This window comes from Chinchilla lanigera, unplaced genomic scaffold, assembly GCF_000276665.1.
Source record: "Chinchilla lanigera isolate Chin_1 unplaced genomic scaffold, ChiLan1.0 scaffold00033, whole genome shotgun sequence".
NCBI classification, from domain to species: domain Eukaryota; kingdom Metazoa; phylum Chordata; class Mammalia; order Rodentia; family Chinchillidae; genus Chinchilla; species Chinchilla lanigera.
Window position 1 is genome coordinate 16316276 of NW_004955434.1, and position 11813 is coordinate 16328088.

At 39.0% G+C, this 11813-nt stretch overlaps 1 protein-coding gene across 9 annotated transcripts in view; it reads right to left on the reverse strand.

Annotated features, from left to right (window-relative positions):
* The window catches only part of Mpdz (multiple PDZ domain protein), a 147731-nt gene that overhangs the window by 32153 nt on the left and 103765 nt on the right, over positions 1-11813 (reverse strand). For 6 of the 9 annotated variants that reach the window (XM_013516315.1, XM_013516317.1, XM_013516316.1 and 3 more), the window contains 6 exons: positions 10716-10826; positions 6822-6920; positions 3696-3858; positions 1806-2002; positions 652-743; positions 347-437 (listed from right to left, as the gene is read on the reverse strand). In XM_013516315.1, the coding sequence (XP_013371769.1) occupies positions 347-437; positions 652-743; positions 1806-2002; positions 3696-3858; positions 6822-6920; positions 10716-10826 (753 nt within the window). The remainder of the gene's footprint in view (positions 1-346; positions 438-651; positions 744-1805; positions 2003-3695; positions 3859-6821; positions 6921-10715; positions 10827-11813) is intronic. The other 3 variants (XM_013516322.1, XM_013516319.1, XM_013516321.1) reach the window with 2 other exon arrangements.

Sequence of the window (11813 nt, forward strand, 5' to 3'; positions counted from 1 at the left end):
CTCTTTTCTGTATTTTCTATTTTGATAATCACATCAGACACCTGTATATCATGTCTGCTTTGTTTATTTATTTTAGTCTTATTCCACTCCTTCCCCACAGGCAGAACGAACACCCCCCTTCCTACTCACACTACTGCCCATGCAGACTCTGACTGTGGCCTGCACACATGTGCTGTGCTTATGTATGCGAGGGTCATCTTGACCATGCTATCAACTCTTTTTGCAATAAAGTGATAAGTCATTTATCTTTGCTATCCCTGTACATGGTCTATAATGGTTAACTCAATTTATACAGGAATATCATCAATCAAATTTTCCCAGCGAGATAAACGTAAGTTACAAATACCTCCTTATGTTGAAGACTGTCTGAAGTGGAAGGCAAAGATTCTGCTGTATTTCCGGGACATACAGCCATCTGACTCAATGCATCTTTATTTCTGAAAGCATAAAAGAGCATCAACCCAAAATGTCATAATATTATTTCCATCCTCTTACTTCAAGAGTCAAATACTGGACAAAGTCCGCTAACTCTAAAGACTTGGAACTACAGCAATCACACAGATACACAAATGTTTTATTTTTTGTTCAAAAAATCTCAATTCTAAATGTTAATAAAAAGTATTTCGTAAACCAGTGAAAGAAAGTTCTCACCTGATGAAAATGATTTTTACTCTAGAAGGGGCACATTTGATAATTGATGAGGCATTCTGATGACTTCTTCCATATAAAATTTGACCATTGATCTGTGAAAATAAAAAAAAGTATCACTGGTTAAGCTAATTTTAACTCTGTAAATTTTGTTTTCTTACCTAGTACAACTTTTTTCTTTAAAATACTCTATGTATTCTCCTCACTAGAAAATGAGCCTGACTTTTGATGTGAAAAAAGCAAAGTAACGCCAACATTAAAATGATGTGCACGACGTCTGACATCCGGGGACTGTTGGCAGAAGCACCTTGTGGATCAACGACAGGAGAGAGATAGCAGACTTGCCCACAGGCACTGGATTCCAACTTGCTTTGCAGAGCAAGGGCTATGTGACCTACAAAGACCCTCCTGGGAAGTCCTCTGCTCTCCCTTTTCCCAGACTCAAGTCCCAGAAACAGGCTACGAGGAGAAGTCTGACATTAGGGAGACTCAAACAGAGGCGCAGGCTGCACCTAGGCAGCACAGCACCCAAGAGAGAGTGCAGGCTCAGCCCTCCGGTCAGGAGCCACTGCTGTCCGAACGCAGCCAGCTCACAGGGCAGAGTACGAACGCAATCCGCAGATACGTGGGTGCTCTCCACAGGCAGCAAGGGCCAACAGCACAAATAAAGAGAATTCTAAACGCTATTATGTTTGCTTCACAAGTTTATTTTGTTTGGCTAAGCTACTTCACGGGTTATTTAGCCTTAACCTTGGAGCCCACTCCCCCTCACCCGCACCACTTACCCCACAGGGATTTAACTTCCAGAACGCCCGGTGGGTTAGCGCCATGACTGGGGAATGGCTAGTCATTTCACTTTTCAAAAGCTGCTAATAAAAATGCAGCACAAAAATGTCTTTGAAGTATGATTTTTATTACCATCTTGGAGCAAAAATTGTTTCTGGTACGATGCAGTCACGACCTTTTAGGGGAAGTTAATGGTAACTCTCTGAGTAGACATTTGGTTTGGAGCCAAATTCGCTGCGATGCACCTACTTTATTAGGCCAGTGACAGTTTTCTCCATCAACATATGAGGTCTGGGTATTTTCTGGATTCTGGAGATTCCACTGCTCTGATATAGCAAGAAAAAAAATCAAAGCTGTCCATAAGAATTTACCTCTAGAAGTTCGTCTGCAATCTGCAATCGACCATCTCTTCCTGCTGCTCCATTTGGATCAATTCCCACTATAAAGACACTCATTCGGGTTCGGTCTTTGTTCCCAGCGAGACTTAGGCCCAAACCACTCTGACCTTTCTCCAGTTCAATCATATGGAGCTTGCCTGTTAGGGTTCCATAACGTTCTCTGATACTTTCTAAACATAAAAACAACAACAATCCCGTATGTATGGAAAGCTAGGTCATAGCCAAATATACTTTACCACAGTACACTACTTGGTTTTAGCTCAAAAAGGCATTATCTGCACCAAAATGTAATCTTGGGAGCTAAAGGAAAAACAGACTGGCAGCCTGGCATCAGAACTGGTTTCCCAGAATACCCCAACGTTGAGGAATTTCTTTGCGTCAAGGGTGTGTGAGCACAGTTTCTGATTAATAAGTTCACTTTAATATTATCAGGCCCAAGAGAAGCAATTATTTACATTTACAAACCCTCAAAAGCCTACAGTGAAAGGGAAATTTACTTTATCGTTTGTAGGGCGAAACACACAAGCACGCGGGACCTTTGCGTTCACTGATCACAGGGGCTCCTCTCCCGGCGAAAAGTCTACATTGTGCGTTCTCTCGTGGTGGGGAGCCGCCTGGCTCACGTATCCACAGTGCAGGAAGTGAGTGGGCCAGAGCACACTGATGTCACTGTTCCAGCTGTGGGATGTGTCCCAACTAGGTGAGACAACCTGAATCTCCCACTCCACATCTTCAAGAGGCAGAGTTTGTATCTTCCTCCTTTCCGCTAAGGAAGGTAGGTTCTCTGCTCTAACGCCTGTGCGCGTGAGTCACCCTGGAGTCCGGGCCAGCTGAGCCAGTCACCCAGTGCACCCCGACAGATTACTCATACATTGTCTTAAGTCACGTACTTACAGAGTGGCCTGATGATGGAAAATACACATTCTGCTTACCTTGATTAGATAATAACATATTCTAATACCATTGATAATAGCAAAAAAACTACGAACTTTACAAATCATGTCTTAGAAAATCACTAAATGGCTAATGGGCTGCATTTTACATTGACTCTTAACTATATTAGTTTAAATAAACTGTCACTTTGTGAGCCCTGCAGTCTAACAGCACAGTTATTTCTGTTTGTTCTAAAAGTATGTACTATACTTTTCTTAAAGAAAATAATTAGATTTTTTAAAGGAAACTTTAACATAATAACACATTCGCAAGCTTTGGATGAATGTTTGCTCTCTTCCTGTCCAATACTGTTTCCTTAGAAAATAGAGACACCCATGGATCCTACTATTAGCTGCTTTTGAATGATTCTTGTACATCAGGCTTGTGCTTTGTACTTCTCAGACATTATCCAATCCAATGTTAGCAAACCGGGGGAAGAACAGTATTTTTCAAAAGAGGTAACCAGTGCATTAAAATTTGGAAGTCATTAAAAAACTTAACAAATGACCAAAGTTTTGATTTCAAATATCATACTATGTTACCATACTATTATAGAAAATACCACAATTTTCAGGTGTAATATCAATGGCTAGTAGATTTTATAATGAGAAATCCGAGGCCTAGATATCCAGACCACAAGATAGCTGACTATGCACTGTTCTGAGAAAAGGCCTTGTCCTCTTCAATTCTCATGTCAGAAGCAAAGGGGCTTTCACAGCAATGCGGTTTTAAAGGAAAGGAAAACTCTGAATTTATGCCTCAGGAACGTATGTTGTATGCCACTAAATCAGACAGTACTTTTCCCACACAAAATGGCAGCATGTGTTGCCGAAGCTGAAACATACTATTCCTCTAAGGCAGAAGCTTTGAGAGCTTCAGAGTTATTTTCATACCGCTTATAATCAAGCCCATCACAGAAAGACAACTCACTCCAGCTGTAACCGAACTCATCCTCTTTGTCCGTGTCCTCTGAGGCTTTGCTTGCAGATGACTGTGCATTATCACTGCCCATTTCTGCAAATGCTGAAGACGAGGGCTGAAGAGCATCACATGACGGAGCCTTCTCTGGCTCTGTCTCGGAGTGACTGGGTGCCTGCGGGAACAGGAGGAATGCAGTGGGTATTGCAATCCACGGAACAAAACCTGAGGGAAGAGAAATACTACAGTGCAACGTCAGACACAAAACCTGGCTTTAAAATACCTACTGAACCATGGAAAGCTCATGTAGGCACATAAGAAATACTAGATAGGATTCAGGTAAAGTTAAACACACAAATAGTATTAGAACACAATTTACTGAGCTCTTCTGTGTTATTATGTCAAGGAGTTATTCAATTTGAACGTTTAAAGGACCTATGATAGAAAATTTTTAAAATTTCCCCTGAGAATCTTTGGAAAAAGATTCTCACTCAAAAGTTATAAATACGCAGGGGTCTGCGCAGGGTATAGGGGTCTAGAAAAGTCGGTCAAGAAACAAAATGGAGGAGGAGCCGATGGAGGGACAGGAGGCAGGGAGCAGGAGGAAGAGATTAAGGCAGAGGAGGCAAAGGAGGAGATTAACAAGGAAATTGTCCTGCAGACCTTGCTGGTGAGTCTGTATGTAAAGCAATCTTTTCTGCTACCTGAATCCTCTCTCCAAACGATTCTCAACAAACCCACGAAAGAGAGCACCCTGCATGCAGACGCCTACCAGGGCAGTCAGTCTGTTAGCACCGAGCACACTGACACAGATCTGAGCACGTGTGCTTCTACGGGACAACACTAGCTTTCTGTCAAAGTAGTTCGCACGGGAAACGAGAAAACACAAGAGAATACGTCACACAAAACCAAAACGTGGCACACTTACTGTCACTTAGGTCCTATTTTTAAAACATCATTTGGGCATTATCAAGTCCTTACATGACATACTATCAAACAGAATGTGTTTGAAAGTTCTTTAAGTCACCCAGTCCGTGCATTTTGTACATGAATAAACTTTTTGAATGTGAGGTCATGGAAATTGAAGTATTTCATTCAAAAATCACCCCAGGGTACTAGGTTTCTTTTCGCTTCATTCTTAGTACAATGGGTGCACTTTGCATCATACCATACTGTCTCCTCTGACTGCCATAGTAAGACAGTATGCAACCAGGGTCAGGGACACCCACTAATTAGCCCTTGTATGAAGTTTTTCCAGATGTTTTCTACCTATCCTATTCCTTGTTTTACTTGTTTCTCAATAAAAATCATGTCACATAACTTGTTTTCTTTATATATCTAGAAAAACTAAAGACTTGAAATTACTACACCTAATAATAAAAACACATCAAATGATATCGATGCACAAATACTTAGCAATCATCGGTTGGTGCCCAACATTAGAATACTACAAAATACACCAACACTAAAACAACGTGACGCTGAATGAGATCCTTCTGAGGTGACTGAGACAACGCTCAACTTCCTGGCCACACTGGTGACAGAGACCAAACGGGATCGGCTGTGAGATTCCAGGATTTGCTGCACTAAAATGTGCAGTTTACACAACACCAGCCAAGTAGATGCAAGTTTCTCGTGCAAATGAAATCCCAGTTATTTTCACAAATGTGGTTCCTTAAATCTCTCTAGTTAATAATGCACAAATAAAAATGAATCAACATATAAAACAACTTCATTTGATCTTACACAATCTACTTCAGTATTTTTGAAAGAAAATTTATTTTCTGTAATAATAGAAAGTATTCTTTAGCAAGAATGAACTAAGTCCATTCATTTTGAAAAACTGCAATAAAATCTAATGTAAACTTCCATTACTTTTAACAAATCTGTAGATGTACATCTTACAAATCTTGCTGTACAATTTTTGGACTGTTATTTTCCTTAAGGACAAAGAAACAAAACGTGCCCATCTTAAAAGTTGTTCAGGACTTTAGTCATACCATTTTAATACTGGTGACATACTGAAATGGTGTCTGAACATAGTTGATTTTGTTACAAAACTAATATTAGCCTCTATTTACTTGAGGTACAATTAGGTCTTCTATTTTACTACTACTGGCACCCTCATTTTATCAAGACTATCTAATCGGCTTGCTATTAACACTCCCTAAAATTTATTAAGGAAAACATAAATATTTAACAAACGTACTTTAGCCTTTTTGGCAAAAATGCAAAGTGCACTGGAAATCACTCAATGACATGTATGTACACGAGGTTTATAACATACACAAATTTCACACTTTAACACACCCACTTACAAAAATTTCACATTGAAGACAAACCTTAAATGGTGTGGGAGCAAAAGGGTTAGTTGGGGAACAGTAGAAGATAATTCTACTTGAATTCTGTAATTCCTACAGTGATAAGAAACACAGTCCTTCAGAAATGGCATCTTTGTTATCCATATTACAAAAACAAGAAAATCTGATGAATATTTATAAAATGTTTCCCAAAAGAAATTGTTGACAACTTTCTTCCTTTCCATGATCAAATTATGGTATATAAATTCTTGTAAATTGTTTCAAGTTTGCTTTTTATCGTTTTATCAGAATATGAGAATATCCAAATATAGATTTATGAGGCTTGAAACAGTTAAGTTTCCTGATTGAGACATGTGCACAGCCACACTTAATGAATATTCAACAGACTCCTGCAAGGACACATGCACAATTACTTATGGAACGATTAACTCATACAAGAGCTTTCATGACCATCCTGTGGAACTCTGAAAGGTTTTAAACCAATGTAAGGTTTTAAAGAAATTATGTGCCAAAGTAGTTCATGTATTTGGCAATTGGCAAAAACGTGCGTATCAGAAAATTTAAATCACAGCTAAATTCAGGAAAGGCACTGGACTCCGGTTACTCCTTTCCTCTTCGGAAAGGGGCATTTAGTTTCAGCTATAAAAATAATCTCTCACAGAAAATTCATAGGCCCACTCCAAACACATGGTTGTCTTTTTGTTTTGATTTTTTTCCTGTTCAAATGTAGTAAACAGTGAACTGGGACAAAGCACAGTACCAACAAAACACAAAACATCTGCAAGAGGCATTGGCAAGACAACGGGCGTTACCCAACCTGGTCAGCGTTGAACTGCAGAGCGTCAGCAAATGGGTTAGTGCTGCTGAAGCTGCACTTAGGGTAAAGGTTGTGCGGCAAGGAAGGCAAAGGAAATTTCTAAAAGGAAACATAAGAGGTGCTGAGCACAACAGACATGTACTTAAACAACTCAGTCTTTATAGCAAAATACTTACTGATTTAAAGAACTGTCGGTGCGCAACTAGATTCTATGTAGTAGTTAATGGCATCGTCTTAAGTTTGTCGCTGAAGGTTTGCCCGTAATGCCCTAAACTTATACTTGAGTATATATCAGTCTACAAGCTACATCAGAACTAGAATATCAAATTGACTCCAAAGTCATTGTCACTGAATGGCTCTTTTATCATGGACAGAGACATACATATTTTACTACTTTATGTATTAATTTATATTTCATGAACATCAACAAACACATTTCAAAATTAAAAAGCCCACATTTCTTTTAAAGCTAATTATGTTATTTTTAAATAGTCTGCATCTTCCAGAATACATATTGAACATCTGTCTGCTAGTTCATTAGTGACCTTCCTTACTCCTTTATTTTGTTTCTCTGACAGGAAACTTCAAATTTTGACTAGGTATTACAAGCAACAGATTCAAGAAATAAACCAACCAGTCTAGAGTGGTGTTCTCCTTTTGTAAAGGTAGCAACAGGGAGATTCATACTTTACAAAATTCCTATGAAATTTCCCATATTACTGGGAACTTATGGTCTTTGAACAATATTTGAGGTCCTAATTTAGAGTGTTTCGCATAGATTTTGTGGTTTGCCTGAGCCAGGACTGTTAAACTGAATATACATATTAAAGGCAGGATGTCTGCCAGATAGAATTTAGCATTCTCATAGTTTAAAAAAAAGTAATTTCCTTAGCACAATAAATTCTTTTCCTTCTTTCACACCCGCTATCTTTTTCTTTTATTGACTACATCTTTCAGGGGAAACTGTAGACATTTAAAATTCATTTTGGCTCCAATTAAATGTTTGTGTTACTTCTCTCTATAAAAAAAGTCCCACTGGCAGGCGTGGAGTGTAGAGGGGTTGTCACATGACACCATTCTGTGTGGAAGAACATTCTGGAAAGACTGCATCCTCAGCATGCCTATACCAAAGCTTATGCTACGTTACCCTTTCAATCTGCTCTTCTTGCAACGTTTTTCCTACGGAGGGAAGACAAGGAGAAAGATATGGGCACAATGACATTTCTGCCCATCTCGACTTTCTCCCTCCAATTCAGTTTAAAATGTCAACTCCTGCTTTACAGAAGAGAAATCACAAATGCCAAAGAACATGACCATTTATTAAAGTGGAAGAAATGACAGGGCAGAAATGAAAAACACATCCGAGGGAAATAGTTCCACGTATTGAGGGAAGAGATTTCCAGTCTTCATACACGGTATTTTTTGGCTTCAAGTGTCCTTTATAACTACACAGAACAGAAAACAAAACCATGATGGCAAGAAACAGCATACAGAGATCTGTAATGTTTGGCTGCTTTGTTTTGTTAAAATTTGCAGATCTTACAGGATTAGAATTTGGCCCCGATAGCAGAGTGTAAAGGTACAGCGAGAGCACAGCAGATGAAACAGGAGGTCACTCTATTCTTAGGCCAAGGTAGACAGAAACACAATTTTTGGCTAAAAGAAATCAATGGCAAAGCTCTCCATATTCTCAAGGGCTGATGAAAGCAGAGACATTATTAACTGAGAAGAAGCACAAGGACATCACAGACTTTTTCTGGCCCATGTTAATGGTGCTAATGGCTCCCCCCACAGTCACTGAGGCCGTGAAACCGCTAACCGCATCCTGGTAGAATGACCAGGGCTAGGCTGGAAAGGTCTGATTCATGAACAGCCTAGGGGCCAACGTAAATGATTAGCTCATCAGCCTATGCGTAAGATTTCTTAGAAGCTTTTTCCTCCATCCACAAATAAAACATTTACCACTAAGAGATTTTTAAGAGTATATATTGGTGATTTTTCCTTTTTTCCTTTATATTACTAGACATGATGATTTTTACAGGGAAGTAAATCCCTGGGAACAAAGTATATTTCATTTTAAATGCAAAATGAATTCTAATTTCCCAAACCAAATGTACATAACGTGACTAAACATGTCATTCTAACCAAGATTTATCCTGGGATAATTGCTACAAAATTAGGTGCCATTATACCTCAGATAATAAAACAGTAATGTCTTCCAGGTGTATCAGACAATATCTGTATAGGCTCATTAGAGAATGTGACTGGCATTGAAAGAAATGTTTGTAGTTTAAGTTTTTAGAGTAATATTAAGAACCATTATTCATCAATTATAATATTCTCCCAAATGATGTAAAAGGTGGAAATTAAAAATAAAACAAAAAACGAGTAAAACCCACCCACCTACGCACAAAAGCTCCAACTTAAACAGCCACTGACCACATCTTCACGCTGTGTCTGGGTTAAACACAGCACATGGGAACAACTGTAAAAGGATCTGTAGTCCTTTAAACAAACTGAATGGAATCTGTAAAGAATGCAGCATGATACAGTCCATTTGGCAGATTTTCTATGTGAATGGATAATTATTACCTAACAATAAACTGAATAATTAAAAACTGCAGATGTGAAGACAACTGCTTATTTAAGAACTACTAAATTCATTCCTTAAACGGAGCCAAGACCAGAGTTACACCTGGCTTGAACAAAAGGACCAGTGAAATCAATCGGCATTTTGCGCTCCGTGGCATAAATTGATCTTAGTTTTACTTATCGCATCTACAGACGTGTTTGCTACTTTCCTTTCATCATTTGAGTTTTAATATCCTAAACTCTTAATTTTACAAGTTAAATTCAAAGTATTTTATCCATAAAATTCTATTTTTAGAATAGAATACCTTTAACATCCTCCTATAGGTTGACATTTTCTTTTTAAAGATAATCAACCTTAAAGACAAGCAGATAATTCACAGAGAATTGGTGGCACAGACGCTGTTAAATCCGTGAGTGGCGACTGAGTGATTCAGGAAGCTAAGAAATTCTTGAAATGATATGAAAGCTTTTGAGGAAGCACCCATGATTCTGAAGAATTTTCCCAGGGATATTCAACAAAAATGTACTTAGTACGCCCTGCACGTGAAATTCTTTTCATAGGCATACAGAGGCAATAGAAAAAAAGAGTTTAAATCTTGCCAAAATTTTCACCGTCACTATCACTAGGTCATATTAAATGCAGGAAGCCTTATTTGAGTTCTTCTTTACCAACAATGTTCACTAATGTGCCTCCAGTTTCTAAGATATTCTCAAAGCTATTCTGCCTGTGACGACTGACCGCAAAGCGCGTTAGCAGGTTTCTGTGCGCTAGGCGCCCCACAGTGGCCAACGACTCAGTGACTACAGCTGGTAACCGCAGTTAGAGAACCACCTGTACTAACAACACCCACCCTGCGCAAACCTACTGCTCAGTGCGATGCGCAGACACATCGGAGACCTACGGGCAGATTCGGTCTGGGGAGCAACTCAAAGGAAATGTAATCCTGGCTTCCAAGCGACCCCTCCGGAGATCACAGCCTCTTACCCTGAAGAACTGTGCCACATTCCTTGCAACAATTTGCATAGCTTGTGCCTATAACGAATGCGTAGCTGACCATCTAGACACTAGGACCACAAGTAAGTCCTACTTCTGTGTGTTTTCAACAGACTTTAAGACTATTAAACATGGTGAAAGGAATTTTCAAGGTAACTCAATGTTTAAAAGAGCAAAAAAAAATCTGAGCAAGTCTTCTGACTTTGTGAATCCGTATTCGCTCATACAGACAACTTGGCCCTCGCTGCGTTAGACTCCAAGTTGAGCACTGTGTGGATATGCCTACATGGCCCTTTATGTTCGCTTACCCTTGGTCTGTTTACAATGCTCTGAACCATAAAGACTACAGGGTTGCCTGCTTTCCGAATGGCTTCCACAGCTTGTTCGTGGCTTGCATCTCTGAGGTCCATTCCATCCACCTGCAATGGAAGGCCTAAGCTTAACATTTCAAGAAGCTATAGAGTAAAAGAACAATTTGTGGATCTGGTGTTTTGAGGACCCTCCATTAGGCTCTTGGAAAATTTGTTTCAGTATCTGTCATAATTGAGACTATTTTCAGGGCTGCACAGCAGACTTGTGGTAACTTCCTTTGGACACAGATTTCTGAAACAGTAATCAGTTGGCATGATGGCACTCTGCTCTGCATTCCTTACACTGCTCAGTTGTTCCTTCAAATGAACAAATCAGCACCAACAAAGAAATAATAAAAGGGACCGGCAGCAGTGTGTTTACCATGAAAGTCACTATGTCGATTTTCTTCTAATTCATTATACAGCGGTTTGGGAGGAGGCAAGTGATGCTTTATTCAAGTTAAAAACAAAATTCTGATGTCCAGAAAAATCACATTATAGTAAGGTTAGTTTTGTAAAAGAATCTTTGCAATAGACATGACAAGAGCTGGGAGCCAAGAAATTGTGCTCATCTGTTAGTAATTCCTATATAAACAGTTGGAAAGTAAGAGCTATTTTGTGATTTTTTATTGACCATGGACTGTCTAAGTGATGATCAGTTCAGCTAATATACTACATAAACAAGGAGGAAAATAGTTTAAAAGGCCAAATGCTAATCCTGCCAGATAACTAGATTATATTGACATCTTATCATTCTCAATTACTAAGCTCAGACTAGACAAAATTCTGGACAAGAAAATCTATTATTAGATGTTGGAATAGGATATTATCAGTTTTGAAGAATTACAAAGAATTACTGATTTAGTTGAACATCTCCCTCAAGTTGACACATGGATGACAGAGCATTTTTTTTTTTTTTTGGTGTACATTCAAGTGGCTTTAAAGTGTGTGTCCAAGTAAAACAAAAGCCAGTATTCCTGTCTACTGTGTCACCGTACATCCCAGTAGTGGGAAATGCTAACAGGATGCTCTGCATCTTTGCTCAAGTCCAAGGAA